Source organism: Battus philenor, unplaced genomic scaffold (assembly GCF_028537555.1).
Source record: "Battus philenor isolate CCGP_79_NKW_IND1 unplaced genomic scaffold, ilBatPhil1.0.hap1 SCAF_1, whole genome shotgun sequence".
Classification (NCBI taxonomy): domain Eukaryota; kingdom Metazoa; phylum Arthropoda; class Insecta; order Lepidoptera; family Papilionidae; genus Battus; species Battus philenor.
The window spans coordinates 4380845-4401463 of NW_027181661.1; the positions used below are offsets into that span (position 1 = coordinate 4380845).

At 32.7% G+C, this 20619-nt stretch overlaps 1 protein-coding gene across 1 annotated transcript in view; it reads left to right on the plus strand.

Annotated features, from left to right (window-relative positions):
- The first annotated feature begins 9361 nt into the window (after window positions 1–9361).
- The window catches only part of LOC137926544 (sodium channel protein Nach-like), a 40123-nt gene continuing 28865 nt past the window's right edge, over window positions 9362–20619 (plus strand). Inside the window, exons 1-4 of the mRNA XM_068770219.1 lie at window positions 9362–9460; window positions 10708–10896; window positions 11087–11244; window positions 15727–15853. Coding sequence (XP_068626320.1) covers window positions 9362–9460; window positions 10708–10896; window positions 11087–11244; window positions 15727–15853 — 573 coding nt within the window. The remainder of the gene's footprint in view (window positions 9461–10707; window positions 10897–11086; window positions 11245–15726; window positions 15854–20619) is intronic.

Below are 20619 nucleotides of genomic sequence, written 5' to 3' on the forward strand. Positions count from 1 at the left end.
ACCCACCACCACGCAACAAAACCGCAAGAAAGTGTGGCGGCTCTCCTCCTCATCCAAAAGGGAACTGATGTTGCTGCAAGCAATGTTTTGACCCATTTCCACTTCACGAGCCACTCTAAGCTCTCCATATACGGGACAGCAAGTAATTGCCTCCACTACAGTCTGGTCCACCACTGGTATACTCGTCCTCCTTGTTGCTTTCTGTTTGTTGTTGTTTGGTTGGCCTCTTTTCTTCGCTGAATTATTTTAGTTCACATTGTATAATTTTTGTTCTTATTTATATTATTATTGTTCCTTATTTTACAATCCTTTTGTTAACCTCATATTTCATTTTCATTCTTTATTTTCCATTACTTCGTAATACTTTTTTTTAATGGCTTCCGCTATTAGGGGCCTCTCGTACCCCTAATTTTTTTATGGGTCAGAGACTTTTATTTTCTTTTCATTAATTTTTTCACAAATTATTTTATTTTTGCGCTCTTCTTCCATGCATCTCAAGATCTTTCATTCTTTTCTTTGGCTTTCTACATTTCGTCTGTGTACCCATCCATTCCATATTCCCTCTTTTCCAATACCTTTCATTCATCGCCTCGTTCCTTAGTTTTTACAATTTAGATTTTTTTTATTTTACTTCATTTAATTTATATACTTATTTTTATTCCTTACATATATTTTTATTTTACTTCCAATTTTCTTACTTTTAACTTTTTTTCCTATTTATTGTATGAGCAGCAATTCTCTATTTAATGGAATCAGGCGTTATTTTGCGGAAGTCCATCCTAAGTAAGAGAAGGACCAATATTTAGCCACTTCCGCACATGCAGTGGTAGATAGATTTTTGGCATCTTTTAAATATGTTTAAGCAGTGTACAATTATTTTCATATAGAAATATATGTATGTTGTTAGGTTAATAATTTTTAAGAAAAATAATAATAAATGTTAAGAATTTTTTATGGATTCATACTCTGTTACAATGATTTTCATGAAATATTGTGTTAAAAATAATTTTTAGGGCATTTATATGGTCTCTCCATAAAAAAAATAAGTAAGTTTTCGAATTCGTAGTAATAGTTAACGAAAATATCATAAATGTAAGATTGGTAATCCTATGGGCTAAAAATAATATAATATGACATACAGATCCAAGAAGTGGTCGCTAACGACTGACTTGTAACGCAGAGAGCTATGCTATGAGTACTAGTCGATAAACGTGCCGTGCATAGGTTTTCCACTAGGCGGACCAATAAGATAGTTAAGATCGCGGGAAATTTCTGGATGCAAATAGCACAAAACCGGTTATTTTGAATATCTTAAGGAGAGACCAATGCCATTTCAGTGGGTGTCTACTTAGAAAATTTTAAATATTAGAAAAAGCGTTTTCAAAATTAAGATTACTAGATATTAAAACTTTCTATAGTTTAATATCTGTTGTTGCAGATTTTATTCTGCCAGAATTTATTGGCTAATAGCATTCCAATAGAAAAAAAAATGTGATATGTTTTAATGTTGACTTTAAACTGCGCCATCACATATTAGCAAATAGCTGTATAAGCTTTTAAGGAATTACCTACATATCACTAATATTTTTATAAAATATCTTAAATTACGATCACCTTGAGAAATGAGGTTTTACTCTTGTGAATTTCAAAATATGATCTGAATTTTACATGTTTGTGTTACGGTGTACTTTTAAAGGTATTATAACAATTTATTGAAACTTTCACCAAATCGAATTTCAACATTGATCTCAAATTGTTCTTTTGGCACTTATTTTACAAGCTTATATAACAAAATTTAAAAAATGAAATTATTTGACTGTTCTTGCTCATAACTCGTTGCCATTGAGACCGTACACTTGTCAATAACACTGGTTTTGCGCATGCGTGTTTGGACAAATACTATTTTATATTTTGATATCGTGTCGTGTTTCAATGTAGGCTGCAAATTATTTTATCGTTTATAACATAATAGCAATAGACTTAAAAAAAAAGTTAATTGTTCATAGTAAACAAAAGATACTGTGTAATATAAGTTTTCGTATCACCTTTGCTTTTACTTTATTTCTCTCATAGTTTTAATGAACGAGAGAATTTGAGTGGGTGTAATAGGACATATTTTTAATTGTTTGTTCTTGCATATATGCTAGTTTCCATTCCTTTATGTATCGTCGGAATATCGTAATTTATGAGTCAGTACTTAGATGGAAATCTCTTATAAATGTAACAATTTGTTCTTTTGATGGTTAATGTTATTTATGTCAACGCAAAAAAGGTTTTAGTTTTTCTTGCTTATTAGCTTTGCTCGCTGACCGAGCATTTATCGATCTTTATTTTATGCACATTTATTAGATAGAATGAGAATCATTCTGAACAGTAACTACAGTAAAACTTACATAGCTTTTTTATAATTTTGATACAGGAAGAACGGACATTTAAATAATATGTTTTGTATTATTGGAGCCATACTTCATGAATGATCTTATAAATAGTTATTTGAACCTGAAAATGTTTTGTTATAGAAGAAAAGTTATTTAATAATACTGCCATGGACTTTGTTGTACGTATGTTATTGTTGTCTATTTTTAATGAATAAGTACTAGGAGTTATTACGTCATAACGCAAATGTACTTTTATTACTTATATGTGATAAATTGTATAACAATTATAATAAAGATTTATACTTATTTCTGAATTAACCCGGAATGTTGGTAGTTCGTTTATTAAATTTATATTCCAATTTTAATTAATTACAGCAATCTCGAGTAGGTTTAAAATGCAATTTGATAGAAGCTAGTATCAAATAGAGTTCTATAACTACATCAAGACCGTTCGTCGTGGGGATCGTTTGAGGGATGTACGTCTTGCAGTGGGCGGCTTAATGGCGGACATGGTGATGATAATAATTACATTTTTCGATTTAAAGTTACGATCGTTGACCTTAAAAGAACCCAAAACATACTCAATCGGATTTTTTTGTGATAATTTTCTCAAACTTCTTTATTTTTAACTTGAAAATTCTTTATATAGTAATCTTTTCATAGTTGTTTATGTTTTAATATATACCGACAAGACCACTCTGGATTTGTAAATATGAAATAAGTTACAAAACATCGTTTATCATATTTCATAATATTAATATTGGGGCCAATGTTTTTTTAAATATAATTGAACTGATTCCTACATGTTAAGTTTATACATATAAATTGTTTATTTTGAATTTGTTTTATATTTAGAAATTATATAGTCATTTACAATATATTCCTCTTCCAATTTACTTCGAAATTCGAAAATTAAATTCACGTACTGTAAATATAGGTTTAGTTTGATTATAAGGGAAATAGTTTATGAGATGTTACATGATGATGTTGTTCTATTAACAACTTAGTTAAGGTATCGAGGTATATCATGAACGCAAGTGGTTTTATTACACTAGTAAAACCACTAATGTTTTCAATACTAAAAAAACTTTGTATGTATTTTTATATTTCCATAATATTCTCGTTTGTAAGTCACTATATATAATTGTTATATAGTGAAAATAAATTACCTATACTGTGCCCTTGTATCGGTCGATGTTAGCCATTAGTAAAGCCTTTATCGATCATTTTGTCATTGTTCTGTGATAGCTATCGAATGAACATTCTGTTATTGTCAATATATGAATAGAATACTATATTATATTCGCCGGACGTTGTTGATATTGTGGTCTTTAAACTGTATTTTGTATGTAAATGAAAGGGATAGATACACAGGGAGTCAACATACGTAAACTTAAAGATGCATTTACACGTGGCTCTTTTTTTAGCACTAATAATTTTTTAATGTTATCTATAAAAATCCCTGTTAGTATTTCTGTTTCTTGTATTGATAATATATATTTTTTTAAACTAGAAATAACCAGAATAGTTTATTTTGCTCGACTAATGTAAACTGTAATTTTGACAGCATGTAAGCGCATCTTTAGCTCGTGATGATTATTCAACTAGATAAGTATTTTTTAATATTAATTATTTTCGGCGAATACAGTAAAGTTAAATATGTTGAATTTATAAAATTATAAGTTATAGGTGTAGTCGGTGACTATTGTTAAGATATTGAAAAAAGGACGAAAGATACAGAAAAAAATTAAGTTATAAATAAGAATTGGTTATCTTTTTTTTAAAACTGTCGTTGGTAGTATAATGTGCGGAAATTGTGTAAATCTCATTATTTAAAAAACTGATTTTTTATGTAATACCAACAAAATTCGAATACTTTAATTAATTATTTATACCCTTGATATCAATTTTTGGAAATTGTTTATATAATATATATCATACTTAATGAAAAACTGGCCCTTTAGTAGATAGGTCAGGATTAAGTTACCTAGAAAGTTAATCAATCTACCTTAGTTAATTATACGTTTAAATACAATTAATCAATATTATTAATAATCAGTATTCATGTCATGCGAGTAAGATGAGTCTTTACAGCAAAAGTTTTTTTTGGGAATTCCCAAAACATTTTTTTTTAGTCAAGTCAGTATTCCATTAAGTATGTTAATATATTGCCTATTTAAGTTCTTACGATTTTTCCAAATTGCTCATAGACATTTTTGATATGCGATTTTAATGTGATGGACTGTTATAATTAGTATGTCTAATGTATGTTTTAATAAACATAAGATGCCATTTAAGTTTTATATTATTTATCTATAGTTTTCTTTATGTCTTATAGTTTGAAATTAAATAAGGAGGTTTACAGAGATTCACTTCGATATAATCACTACATTTATGCACATTTTTTAAAATAATTATAAAAGATTTAATTACTTTTAATGATAGTTTCTTCAATGCATTTACTATATTTGAAACTCAATCATTAAACGCAATTATACATGCTATTCGTTAGTCGTTTACATTGATAGATGAGTTGGTGTGTTCGTGCCTGCATATTTGATTACAATGTAATTGTGCCCAAAGGTTGATTGTTTTAATATGGAGTGATGATTTTAATGGAAATATTTAAAATAATGAATCAATAATAGACTAATTGTATATTACTGGAATAATATTGAGTAGATAGCAGTTTTTAAGGAATTTTTGATGTTAGCTAAACAGGTTATCAATAGACCATCATAAATAAAAAATGCTATTACACTTTATGAAAACAGTGCTATATTAACCGCAATTATAAAGAGTGAAATTTTCAGATCATTTCAGTGTGATCAACAATTATTAAATCTACTTGCGGCAACCTTTTTAAAAGAAGTAAAGTAACATTTTACGTATTATTTTATATTATCATCTTTTATTATCAATGTAACAGTAGTTGGTTTTACAGCTGTACTTGGCATACAAGGAACACACCAAGTTGTAAGATTATACATGAGTATGATCAAATCAGATTTCTACGGGATAAAATTAGAATTGAGATCGGTAGAGGAACTTAATGGAAATAGATTAGCGAATTGGCAAATTGAAATGGCATTAGGCGGTCCACAAACCACGAAGAACAGATGGCCTTTGTAACTTGTAAGATGCTAGAATAGGGAACATGGTTCGATAAGCGGATGACCGCCCATGAGATGTACGGATGTTCATATTAAAGTTATCGGAAGACGCTGGATACATGCTGCTACCAATCGGTCATTTTGGAAATCGATAGGGGAGGTATAAGTACAGCCTGTGGCTGAGATGATGATAATGGTGATGATCACAGCTCAAATAGAAATCAGTGTACACCCTAGGCTTAGTCGGAGTTAGTGTGTTTTTGGTAAACAAAAACTACCATCATAAAAGTAAAAGACTGTGTCTGCGTCCTATAAATCGGGGTATAGATTGACATTTTGTATCCATGTAAACGCATCTCTTCTTCGTCAATGCTAACTAATTAGGTAAGTTCCGTATTATCAACAATTTGAAGAATGATAGTGTTCTGGTATCGTTTTAAAAAAAGTAAGACTACTTAGTGACTATGATATTATATAGTTAATAGTGTAAAATAGTAAAACGGAATAAATGTGAAGTTTTATTTTAGTAGTCATCAGGTAAATTAATATAGCCGGGTCATTTTAAGTTTATCACACTTTACACGGATAGTTTAAGTCCTTAATAAATAATAAATTAATCTGTATACGAATTTGTCCATAATGAACGTGCTGGTATGTTTCATATCTGTTTGATCTACCCTCTATAATTGCAGTCTCGTGTAGTGAACACCTATATTTCATTCTGGTACTGACACACGTCCAGGTACAGCTGAAAATACGCTTCGAATTTCCTTCAATGGTTTATAAATTATTAAGCGTATAAAATGCGTTCCGTTACAAAAAACCAGTCAGTCAAAAAGACCAGTATGCAATTTTTTAAAAGTAAATTCGTAGAGTTTTGTAAGACGACAGAACTTCACGGCTTTAAATACATTGTGATGGAGGAACTGAATAGTGTCGAAAGGTTTGTACATTTTTTTTCTTATGAACACTTCTTGCAGGTTTCATCTTCTTTAAGTGATTATGTCAGTTGTACCAACCCTATTAATGACGAACGAGACAATAAATCGACGAAAAATGTGAAAGATGTGTGTAACATTAACACAACTTACAAAATTCGATATTTGATTCTATAATGGTTAATAAATTATTATAGTTTTAAAAAAATTTAGACGGATAATCGTTCTAAGAATGTACCATTTTGTTTCATAAATATAACGAATGCTACTAAAATTAAACAATAAGTGTGTTTATAAAATGGATCGGCAATAGTTTTTCTTCTTTTCAGCCAATAGACGTCTATTTCAAGTCATAGTTTTCCTCCAAAGATAGTCACGGTCTCGTTTTGAATGTATCTATTGATAATGCATAAATTAATGTAAAACGTTTAATTAAACAGCATTCTTTTATAGATCGGTGTACGTCGGAAAATTGACGATCGGTTAAAATAATCTTTTCGGAAATAACGCTTTCATTATAACGATTTTTTACCATCATTTCAGACATAGGACGTCCACTGTTGGACATAGACCTTCATTGATTTCCAGGACCTATTTGAACCGGTAGGCATATAGCGTCTTCCGACGACCTCAACACTGCCATCTTATATCTTGCGGAGCGTTCTACGCTACGTGTGCCGGTTTTTAACCGTCACTACAGAACCTGTAGACCCCTGAGGTCACCTCATATAAGAAATTTAGCTCTTCTATTGCCACACACCATATTATATTATTATCAAATTTACTATATCAAACATTCATTTTGGCAGGATCTTTTGGGCTATTGCTGTGTTAGTTAGTGTTATATGCGCTGGATTTCTCGTGACATCTGCCTACTGGTGGTATGCGAGGAACCCCATTGTTACCGTAAGCATGTTATAAATTAATTTTATTATCGGTAAGTTTCTTCTACGAGAGAATGTCTAGAAGGATAAAGGACTCTTGTCGCCAATTTGTACTACCAAACAAGGATGTGTCCGCGGAATTACTTAAAGTGTAACTCCTGACTCCTAGATTCATTTTAAGCAGAGGATTATTCACTCGACCCTATAACTTAATTTTTTAATCTTATTTCATGTCTTTTTTTTTTGAACGACGACTCTGTTAGCACAAACAAATGCCGAAAGGTTTCTTTTGCTATCAACTAACAAAAAATTGTAACTTGCCTTTATAATTTTAAATAAATTAAAAAAATACCTAACATCTTATATACCTTCACAAAATGTAGTGTGTTCAGTGCAAAGGTGATTTTGAGCTGAATTGTGCTAATTTGAAATCACAGTTACGAGTAACATGCTTATTGTGCTAGATTAAACACTGCGTAATTAAAACGAAGGCCTCTAATGATGATTTATTTAAAATCGGGTAATTATAATCTCTGTGAAAACCAAATTGATTGTACGGTTATTAATTTACTATTAAAAATGTATCGTGTCTTAGTTAATTTTTATGTAATGTTAATATTTATTTTTATTACATTAGGTACAAAAACGAATGTGAACCCGTTGTTTATTTTTTAGGTCATAGAAAGTACGCAAGGCGCTATATGGGACGTGCCTTTTCCAGCAGTGTCTATTTGCGACTTAAATATCATCTCTCGCAAAGCAGCGTTTTCATTAGCGAAGAATTTGTAAGAACTTTTTACCAATTTTATTAAAGAAGTATATCTCTTCGAATGTTCGTGTTTGTCCGAGACAGTCTATCTTGGACTTCTATCAACTAAAAACTTATTGTTATACAATTATCATCTTCAAACATCACGGAACCCTACTTCATTGATTTACAATACGATACGATGACCGGACGTTCTATCCTGAGCCTGAGGATCATTTTCACACATACGCTACTCCATCTCGGTGCGCAAATAAATCATCCCTTTCTAACATGGAAAGTTACGCCGGAACGTACCGTGCCCTACTCGATCTGTATCTCACACGTGCAACGGTCGCAAATTTCATCATCGAGTGACTTAGGGATCGAGTGCTGCCAATTACGTGCTTTTCATTACGTATTTTGTTTCGCCTTGCAAAATAGTCATCCACTGCAGCCTCACCTTCTGCCCTCACGGAATCTGTTTAGTCACAAATAGACGAACTATAAATGTATCGCAATATGAACTCTTAATACTCAGTGAGTCCGCTTTCATAGGCAAATGTATCCACCTACGCAGTTCTATTTCGGAGTAAAGTAGACATGCACCGTGATTTTTCTTTCTCACAATTCGCCTCTACCTGTTAGGTGCAGAGACTTTTTACAATATAGGAATAATCTCTTACGTTACCTTTACGTCTCTCTTTACGTTACCACTTATCATACTTCTTTATTTTATTTTTGTACTCTGTCCGATTCTTGACTCTGATCCTTTACATTATCATCTAGTCTATTCTAGACTAATCTAATTTCCTGTTATTAATTATTTATATCAGCCTATCTTTATATTTACGTCGTTCTTCTCTGTCCCCACTACTGTGGAAAGCCTTACGGCTTCTATGTCTACTTTACCTTGTATTATTTAATTTATCCTTATACGATACTATTTATTTATTTTATTTTGTTATACTTTTTTGGTTTATAAATACTTTCTTGTTCTTTTTTTAAATTTCTTTTCATTTCACGACTTATTGAACTCAGTCACAGTCGTCGTGTGGGTATTCTTCCTAATCCTGCCAGTGCTCTTGTGCAATGTGCTGCCAGTCCTTTCTAGTGACCCGTGTACTATTTTTTCAATGAAGGCAAGAGACGCAGTCTAAGTGCATTGTCAGTGAGAACCTCCGGTAAAGCGCCGAGGTCTAACCACTTCAGCAGCTGACTCCAATTCGTACTTGCACCTGAACTCTATACTTCGGCCGCCTTGGGTTACTGATTTACACCCCCATACTGTCCTCATGTCCTCATGAGGGCTCCTCTAACTTTCTCCGTGGGCGACCAGACAACGGCTACTCAATCCCGGGCACACAAACTACCCATGTCACGGCAGAAAAAAATTGGCGAGGTATAGTTTTGCTTGAAAACAAATAATTGTCACAACACTATAAATATATAAAAGGTTTTTAATAAATGTAATAAGGGTTACAATCTAATATTTTGACCAATCACCGCACTGTACAATGTAACCATATCTATGAATTTGTCATCAAAATTTTCCATACTTCTTTGAAGATTTTCATCGTTTTGAAATGAACCCCTTCGGGAATTCATCAGCCGGCGATATTTAAATATGTATATATTCAGTTATCACAGATACAAGGAAATAAGATTCTTAATGTACCTAGTCTAGCCATCAATTCTGTTATTGGCTATTAACATACATTAAAAAAAAAATAATTTTCATTTTGAACATTAGCTTCTACGATAAAACAATAGACTTCTTTCCCGCCATTATTGTATATTTTTTGTTTAGAAATTATTTATTTTGAAAATGGAGTACAAATTGTTCCAGACTTCATAAAGGCTGATGATTGGCCTTCGGCTAGTCCGGACATAAACCCTTTGGAATATAAATTGTATCTGTGCTAGAGGACATGGCCTGCTCTACGCGTCACCTAAATATTAAGTAGCTCAAGAAATCTTTTGAAGCAGCAGTGACCAAGTTTCCAATGGAAACCGTTCGTAAATCAACGTATGGCACGAGCGTGTAAAATCTAAGGGTGGAGCTTTTGAATAACTAGATTAGTACGTTAACATATCTTTTTTACTTTACATAATCACATACAAAACATTAATTTTTTTTTAAATTATAGGGAATTTTTTTGTAACAGAACTTATGGCTAGACTAGGTGCTATTAAAGTTTGTTTTACAAAACTACTCCCAAGTTTATTTATCCGTTAAAAAAGTACATCCCGCACTTTCTGCTTATGATTTATTAAATTACTCTAAAATATATTAGCTCACTTGTATCGTGTGGCCTGCACTAACCTTTGACTACGTTTCATTTGATTAAGCATATTCTTAGTAATTCACAACAAAAAATAATTGAAGCCAAGTTTTATAAGTGTAAGGACCTTACAGGTTAAGCATATTTTTAATTAACGCCCATCACGCATCTACACCATCATCCCCTTTTGTGGTTAGAATTATATTACTTCTCTTGATGTGAAGAATATTTCTAGCAAATTTCAAATTTCTAACCCTTATGGTACCAGGTATATCGAGACGAGTTTGTAAAGCAGTGAAAGCTTCTTAAATAACGACCATAAATTTTTAACTAAAATACTATTGATAAATGTGACTCCAAATAGCAAATCTCCGATTTTTGTTTTAGAAGCATAACGAATCACGTAAACAACGAATTTATCTTCGAGACATTACGCTACGTTCCATTGTTGCATTCGACGAACATTGCTACTCTGAAAATGAAACGAAACTTAAGGATCTTACAAGACATTTTGGACTTTAATAATATTTCCATAGAATCATTATTTCGACGGGTGAGTTAAAGCTATTTCTATTTCCGCAAACTAGTTATATTTTATTTAGTGTTTATTGTGACTATAAACTGACGAAAGTCTACAATCATAATATGTTTAGGTACAACTTTTACACTATTGTAATTTATGAAGTAAAAATAGATTGTGAAAACGTATAGTTTGGTCAAGTTTAATGGTTGTACATGTTCAGCTGTCGCCAACCGCATCCTGCAAAGATTTGCTTCAGCGCTGCATGTGGAAGAATTCCGTATATCGCTGTGAGCAATTATTCCAACAAATATTTACAACCGTCTCTTTATGCTGTGTATTCAACTATTTCGCCCTGCCATCCGACCGGAGAAGTAACTCGTAAGTGATCATATGATTATTATTTAAAAACTACAATTGTCGTGTAGTATTTACATTATTAATAAATATGATAACTTTAAAAATTTAACAAGTCAGATAATGTTGAGTGATATTCGTGTTTTTTTTTTAATTTTCTCATTTATCAATTTTTTTTTATTAACGTAACTTTGTTATCCATGGATTCAAAGTACGTGTGTCGGGTCCTTCGCGTTTTAAGGAAAGGGTCTATGTATGGTACCGCTGTGAGGCTGACGACCCGCCTACCGGATTTAAGAGGGCTTACTTGCAATGCACTGGCGTTTATCGACGTTGTCTAGATCTCATTTTTTTCATGCCTTTCTTCTTCCACTACAGAACTTAGAGGCCGGGTAGGGTGCTCGAAGCTAACAAAGATCAAGCTGGACATGGGCCTCAATCTTAAATTTCTAACAAGGCCGGTTGGTAGCAACATGCATTCCGATGACCTTAACGTCGGACTGCCGGTCTGTGGTCTCCACCCCCGAGACTTAAAGCTCTAGTCAGGCGAATAATACCTGTTAACTATCTGAGAATTGCATTAAAACGAAACATCAGTTTTGTTAAACAAAGAAGCAGTAGCTGTTGTCGCTATAAGTTTGAAATAACGGTGCTGATGTAGAAAAGTGTAATGTTCGAAATTTCGAATTAATATATATGAAAATAATTGACTAATTATACACGAACATTCCTATAGATTATTTGTAAAAGCACTCATAACAGCGATATTCACATCGGCAATAATAACTGACGGATCAGATATTTATTCTGATTCACCAAACATAAATTATTTGGAAAATTTTCGATAAATTCTTGTCGTGCATCACTCATTGTACCAATGGACGTTCATCATTAAAATAAATGTTAGTGAATTTAATATCTGATGATGTAATACACATCGTAATTAGCGTTGATTTTGCATACAGCGTCAAGAAGTGCTTAAAGCTTAATTGAAGTTTCTCAATTAGTTCGATGGACCAATACGCACATTTCTGATATAACATTTTCGTTGTTATGTTATTGAGAATATTAAACGAAACATTAATTACTACTATACATTATTATCATCATTATTGTCATCATCATTTCAACGGCAGGTCGTCCACTGGTGGTCGTACAAGATAGGTTAGAAGCGGCCTGCATTTAGCGTCTTCGGACGACTTAGTCTAGGTCTACTGTCCACCTTATGCGTGTGGTTTTTTACGCTGTTCTTGCCGACCTTTTGTGTTCACTCTAGATGCTTAAGGCTCCAACGGTTCGCTCATAGCATAAGCCATAATCATAAGCCCATCTGTTGCGTTCTATGCAATGTGCCTACTGCCACTATACACACCGTAGTAATGTTTTGAAGCTAATTTGTTCGGTTTTTCGATCTCACTCGATACTTTTTGATACCCCTTCATTACGTGAGCATTTTTTTATAATTGCTTAGTGCAGTGCGATGAAATCGACTCATTATTTTAATAGGATTAATAGTTGCGATAATTTATTATACTCTTACAATTCTATATCTGTCATAATCTAATAATTAGTTGATAAAATTAATTAATTTAATATTTATGATTATCACGTATGTTTCAACGTCTGCGTCGGTGCTATCATAAATATTTTTATATTAAGCCGTACTGTAAAGATACGAATAAACGTGTTTCCGTATCGAGCTATTTAAAAAAGTAATATTCACGCACACGGTATCACGAATTAAAGAAAAAGCTACGTACTAAATTATTATTGTGAACTGTCCTATAGAAATAAAATCGATTTTAACTTTAACCGCTCTGTACTTACGCTCGTAATTAATGGAGAATTGTTAGGAGTTTCAAAATCTTAAATAAGAAAAGGATTAATATATAGCTACTTTAAATCTATTAGATATTTAAAAATCTTATTGCTTTGTTGCACATACACATCACAAAGCCTATTAGGGATAAAATACCTGGATAATTTTATTCCCATATTATTTTCCCTGGACAGTATTAATACGAAAAAATATATAACTTATCTCATTGGTTAATTTAAAAAGCTGAAGATGCGTTTACATGGATCTGTTGTTTGCACAGAGCGTCTGCGTATTCTTGCTCTTATGGTAGTTGTTCATATTTAGTCTATGATTTGATATGATTCTAGACAAAGATGATTATTACATGGAGTAAATTTCGTTTAATGGTTTCTTGCGTTTCTTTTAAAAAAAATTGTTGATGTAAACACAATTTTCATATTGTAATAATAATTCAAGTCAAAAGAGCGTTATAGTACCTCTGTCCGACAAATTATAAATGTAGCATATTTGCTTTTGCATTGTGCAAAATTTTTTTTCAATCGTCCTCTTCTGAACATACACCTTCGTCAGTCGACGACTTGAAATCTTTCTCTCTACCTTGTGCGTTGATATACGCTGCATATGTCGATCCAGAGTCTACACTCCACAACCTTAAGATCCCGTCCCAAGAACGGCCGCCCTTCATCCTTTAGCGTTGAGAGTGAAAGAGAATGTTATGGAAACAAGAGCAAAAGGGAATGGTGTAAAGGGGTAAAGTGTACGCGGGAACGGAGGGCAACAAGAGGGCGGACTAGTTAGCCAACGATGCGCCCCCGTAGTGTAAATTGAGAACAGTATACGATAAAGCCCCATTTCTTTTTTCAAACGACTACTCAGATTGAATACGCTTGTCGAATAGAATAGGAGGTATACGGAAGGTACGACGGCATCTGTGCCGAATTTCTTCCCGAATGTCGTACCAACCTATCGTGTATTCCGAAAAATCCAGCTGGATACGTGTCTGTTCCAGAAGTTTATGTGCCACGAAATTTTTGTGTTCCTGACCCGGAGGCAAACCAGACTATGCTCATCATTGCTGGCTCTCCTGTGTTTGATTGTTTGAGTTTGTTGGCAATATCGCCTCCGTCATGGGAGATCACAAACAAAAAAAGTAGTACAATATACAATAGAAAAGAATAAGACTCCGATCTAAGTCAAAAAGGGTCGAGCAAGATTCTAAGTTCATGAATTTAGCAATATCGGTTTAGTAAATAAAAAAAGATAAAATGTCTATGACTAAAAAAAAAAATAAAACTAGATATAAACATAAAAACAAATAGTAAAATGTGTGATTGTGTTAAAAACTGTGCTCAAGAAACGAAGATGAGGAAAGGAAGGTGACGTATGGATGACGATTTGAAAGTATAAAATAAAAAGTAAATCTTTGCCCGTGTTGGAACATTTCTGTTCCACATAGCAGAAAAAAAACTTTAAGGTCCTAGCGGCTATCAGTTATATGTGGTCTGCTGACTGCTCTTTCAATTTACCAATGAGATTGAGTCGGTATATACAGAGAAATTCCGAGCCTGGTCCTCTCCATGGTTCTTTGAGTGACTCCTTGCCAATGAGGCCCGTTGTAAAAGACTAAATATGTACTCCAAGATATAGCCTCAAGGTATAAACATATTACATTGATATTATAGATTGTGTAAAGACAGCCGCTAAACTGTAGTGTTTTAGTATTACTTTATCTGTGTTTGAAAAGCACATACAGACATCTTATTGTTGTGTGCGTAAATTCGTTGCTGCACAGAGATATTTTAAAAAAAGCTTCTAAAATACACAACTACCCCTTTGTAGAGTTTATTACTTAATATCAATTAAATGCTTAGAGATTTATATGTTATAACGTGTGCGTTATGTAAATTGCAAGCGTGAATCTTTATTTACATAGTACGTTTAATTAATATACTAACAAAACATGTGCAATTACATTTAATTCTTAATTACATGATGTTATCGTCTTCATCGATTATCCTTGACAGTGATAACGTGACATGAAATTTTGCGTTGTTATTTAACAATCAGGGTTCTACATTAAAATAATTTTGATTAATGTTTATAATTTTATTTAAATATTTTAATAATGATGATATATGGATCTGTGACGTGGTCACTTTCGATAGGCATTAGAAGGCTCAAGGTCACCCGGAGAGCGATAGAGAGTAAAAAGTTTTTGGGAGATCGGTCACCGATGTAGCTGGAAGAATTGTTGGACTGAAGTGGCAGTTGGTGGGGCATATCGATAGTGCAACAGATGGCCAAGTGGCAGCCACAAGCCGATAGCACGTCGAAAATTCGTTACCTATAGATCGGCCGAATACATAGTCAAGGTCGCGCGAAGTCGTTGGCTACGTAATATCGATCATTGTAATGATCTTTAGGGTAGGCCAGTACATTTTAGTGGACATCTATCGGTTGAAAAAAATAGAAGAAGCAAAGGATATAAATAAATAACACGACATTATATATCCCTGAAATTCTCTTGAAGATTTAAATAAGTTACATTGATCAAATATTACAAACATTCACTAAGGGACAGTTATAACGCTTAGAAATTTAGTCTTATAAAATATGTTCAGGATATCTTTCTAATGGTTATAAATAGATAAATCATAAATACAAAATAACTGATACGTTGTTTTCAGTGATCTTATCCCAATGCCAAAACCACGACGTGTGGCTTCCTGTGGATATCAGACAGCGCTAGAAGTCCTTATTAGCACTGACTATGACGATTATTACAGTAACAACATTGTTTCTAGTGGAGCTTTGGTAAGTAAATCTTTATGGTAACCGTTGTTTTATTATAAGAACAATTTTTTTCAGACAATGGTGTTTATGTAGGTTATTAATACATAGATAGATTAAATACATCTCTGTCTCTCCATTATTAAATTTATAATCGGTAACATAGGAGATTGACTTTTGCCTTTGTAGGTTTTTATAATTTAAAATCATTAAAAAAACAACTTACATTATCTTGTATTCAGTTAAATAAACATACATTTGTATATATATATATATATATATATATATATATATATATATAAATTCTTGTTCTAAGTCGTTTCTTCATGATTGAACCATGTCAGTCTCCGGTACCATTTGGAGTTTTGCCAACAACTATAAGTTTCTCAAGATTTTCCAAACTCCTATGTGAAATGTGGCCGAAGTAATTGAAGATTCTACGCAAGCAAACTGTGAGAGCCGCACCTCACCTCGCAATACATGAATTAATGTATTCGATACATTAGTGTTATTAATTATTCCACGAGATTCGGAATATTCGACGTTAACACTATATCGCAAACACGTTTATCCTTTGCCTTGAATGAGACTTAAGCGTTCAGGTTTTGCAAGCGTAGAAAAATATGGAAAAGATAAGTACACGCATTAATTTCAATTTGGTGCTTCTGTGGGTCCTTCTTGATTTTCCATACTTTATTAAACCATTTGTCTGTAGCACTGTGCAGGGTTACTTCAGTATCACAACCTACATTCGATGTTTTAAGTAAACCAAGGTAAACAAATGAATTGACTGATTTAAAGTCTTGCTGCTAGTATGTACTCTTCAAATTTTCAGCTCGAACCACGAACATTAGCTTAGTCTTTGCAACGATTCATTCACAGTCCTTTAGCAGAAGTTAGGCAAGTTGCTTGCAGCACCAATGATAGTATAAACATCTGCAAAGTGTAGGTTGTTAACGAGTTGACCGCGAACTCCTATATGTCTATTACAGTCCTCCTTCACTCTCCTCATTATATGTTCTCTTACATTGAACAATTATGGTGATAAAATGCTGTTTTGCTTAATTTGGCGCACCATCCTAAATTGTTCTGTAATGGTGTTACCTATTTGAACATCGTAATAGGCATCGACATAAAGAGTCTAAATAAGAAAGTGCAGGTGGTCTAATATTTCCTTCTCTTTCATAATATTTTTCTCCGGCATATGCAATCAAAAACAATGTAATCTATAAAGATAGAGCCATAGAACTAAAATATTTATTTATTAGCATTTGTCTATAATCTCTTTCTCTAATAAGTTAAATATGTTAATAAACGACTCGAAAGTAATCAATATTCAGTCGATGAAGTAAGATATTAATCAAGTGTAGATAAGATAGAATAAAAAATTAAAGAAGCCATGACTTTATACAAACGAGGTCTTTATTGAACATTGGCTGATAATATTTGCGCGGGGTTAAATATACTTTGAACGCTTACATGTATTTAATCAAAGGAATGTTATCTTATGCAACACTGAACATAGATAAAACAAATTTTTGCTTACGTTAAAATAAATTGTAAAATAGTTATCATGACAAAATAATTATCGTGCTTACAATCGATTATAAAACCAAATAGTTTATTTAATGAGAAAAAGTAAAGTTTCATTATTTCAATGTTGTTGGAGTCTCTAACGATTGTATTTAGTAAATCAACCTCAACATGATTTCTCCTTCTAACATATATTTCAGCTGATGTTAAAGCTGATAGCCTGATCAGAACTCAGTTTGTAGCCACTTGATAAAATGGAACTAATCCAATTTTGCCAGTTGAATGAAGACTTTTACACGATGGTAGACTACAAGCGTATGAGTGCATAGTGTAATGGGTGTAAATGTACGATGTGAGATGAAAGCTCGGACTATACTGTGACCGTAGGTGGGATACGGGTTTTATCTCGGATCGCCACCCCTTGTGCGCGTAGGAGGGGGCGGGCGGCCGTCGCCGGCAGCGAAGCAGTTTGTGAACCGTGTAATCCTTGACTTTGGTGCATCATACTCATGTTTGAGGTAGTTTGGGTGTAATTGTTGTTGTTGTGAGCTTTCTACTTTCTTCCATCCGACAGCGTGACGCACGGATTAAGGACATCCGTACACGGTTGAAATTTATTCCACTCGCACTAAACGTTTTCATAATACTTTTGTAGTGCGAACAGTCAAGGATTGGAACAACCTACCAGCGGTATTGTTTCCAGCCCATAAATATATGGTTCCCGCTATTAGGGACATCACGACCTCTCTCACGGGTTCAGTATCTAATCATTTATTCAGATTCGTTTTTGTTAACTCGCTCTCCTTATATCTTTTAGTTTCTCTTACTCATTCTTCTTTTATCCATCACAATATCCTACACTCCTATCAATTCATTTACTTTTCTTTCCTGGCCTCTTATAAATTAAATTATTATAAGTTAGGAGTCTTCAAAACAAGAGTGAATAGGTTTCTTCTAAGCAAGCAAGACAACAGGAGAAATAAAGGTCAAATGCTTCGCTTAAAAAAATCTGTGCTTGCACTCAACAGGCGTGCAGCAGAGCCTATTTTATATCTATAAAGTAAGCGTGCCTTCTTTAGATTCGATATTATTACTAAAGTAGCTTAAAATATACACTAACTACACTTTACGCAGACTTAATATCTTGTACAGATTTACATTTACAAACAATACATTTTTTATAATCCTGTAACAAGGATAAGTGGGCTCTGTATTATACATATTAAAATTAAAACGATGATATTATTAACGATAGTTTTAAACTCAAACTTAATGTTTTAAAAAAAAAAGCGAAAAAAGAAATTATATTAGGTAATGTTATATTTTTAATACGTATTTTATTTTATGTTTGTTTTTGCTGTGTTTACTTAATAATAAACGCAACATAAATATATAGATATATATCCTGATTATAGAGAATAGTTCTGTATCCTATAAATAAAGAGGAAAAGTCTAGGACGACAATGTAAATTAAATTTGTATGTTAAATGTGTGCAATTTCGCAAATGACACGTAATAGACACACAGTTTTTAAAAAAAATATTATGCAAATTAACTCACTTTTTTCATAATAATAGATATATTAAATAAACTTGTATTTATCACACTTGAACCTTTATATTTTATTGTAAAACTTCTAACCTACGGGTCCTAACCGAAGTCACTCTAGCAAAGAGTAAATAATCATCTTGTTGATAGACGATGGACTTCTAGAAGACTAAAGTCCAATTGGTATGACTGTACATTATACGTAAAATTATTGAAAAGTTATAAGGCGTTACTGTAAAAAACAAAAAAAAAATCAAGTGACATAATTCAAGTAGTAACCTAAGTCCGTTATAATATAATGTGATACTCTGTTAGTGACAAATCGTGATACGTTATAAATAATGGCGCGGGATAAAAGGATGGAACAAAGTAAGGTAAATGAAGCACGAAAATGAAAGACATGATGTGAAGGATGGAAGATGAAGAAAGAAAGTACAATGTGATAAATAAAAGGTGATAAAAAAGTGAAAAAATTAATAATGTCGAATAGAGCCTGTCTGCCCACGGTAGGAGTAAAATAAAGAGGCCCCAAAAACGATTTAAAAAATCCAAAAGGACTATAGCTTGAACCTCGCGAATGCGAGCTATTCATAGTGTTGTCCTCACAGGTTTATAAATAGCCTTCACAGCTTTGACAATACAAGCATTCCGTAATACCGTTCCATATGGAACAGGCATGCGGTTTATTTCATACTATAGTCTTTTATTTCATCTAGGACCACTATTCTCTTTGTACACATAACGCTCTCGAACCTTGAAAATTGTTTATGGTAAATATAGTTGCCGAGAAACCATTAATTAATCATCAAATAATGATGTAGATAAGCCAAAGTATAATACACGAAATACCGACTGTCATTTGTACAAAACTATAATAAATGTTTTAGAAACAATAAAATATATAAATCAAAATTCACATACTAATTATGAAGAAAGATTTATAAAGTAAAAAGTTTAAATACTTAGCTAGCAAAGTAATTAAGACGAGTAAATAAGTAATTTAAAGTAAGCTATAGGGACATAAATATTATACTTACATATATGCTACATGCCTATGATAATTAAGGTGGTTTTTACTTTAAACATAAGATATAACAGTTGAGGTAGGTTGTGTTACCTGAGTTCGTAAATAAATTTAGTTCAATAACAGTTTGCGTTACTGTGTCAATGTGCCTAACTACCCTTAACTACCTACCCTTTAGCTTCAGAACAATTTTATTTCATCCTGTGAGGCTCCCTCGAATTCAATAAACCAAAACACCAGAAGAATAACGTAAAGAAATTTGTATAATGAGATAACAATTTTAAAATAAACTGTACTTGATTCGTAGCAGTTAAATAACGTATCGTTCGCTAAATAGGAGCTGGGTCGGACTGCCAATCGATTGCAGCGAGGCAGCCTCTCTGAACGACTTTTTAACAACAATTAATCGATATCTGTTAGGGTAAAAATTTCATGTCTGCTACTTTATTTTATTTTGGGTATCCCTAGAATTATTATACAGGATGATTGGTTATAGTTGTAAAATCTTTTTGTAAAAAAGCCAACAAATTTGTACCTATTTCCAATGACACTGTATAAATGACCACAGGTTAAAGCGACAGGCCAATGACTTCTGTCAGTGAGGTTTACAGGAATAAATAGTGAAAGATAATTGATTATTATATGTTGGAATCCGAATTTTGAGGTTTTTTATTACTGTATTTTC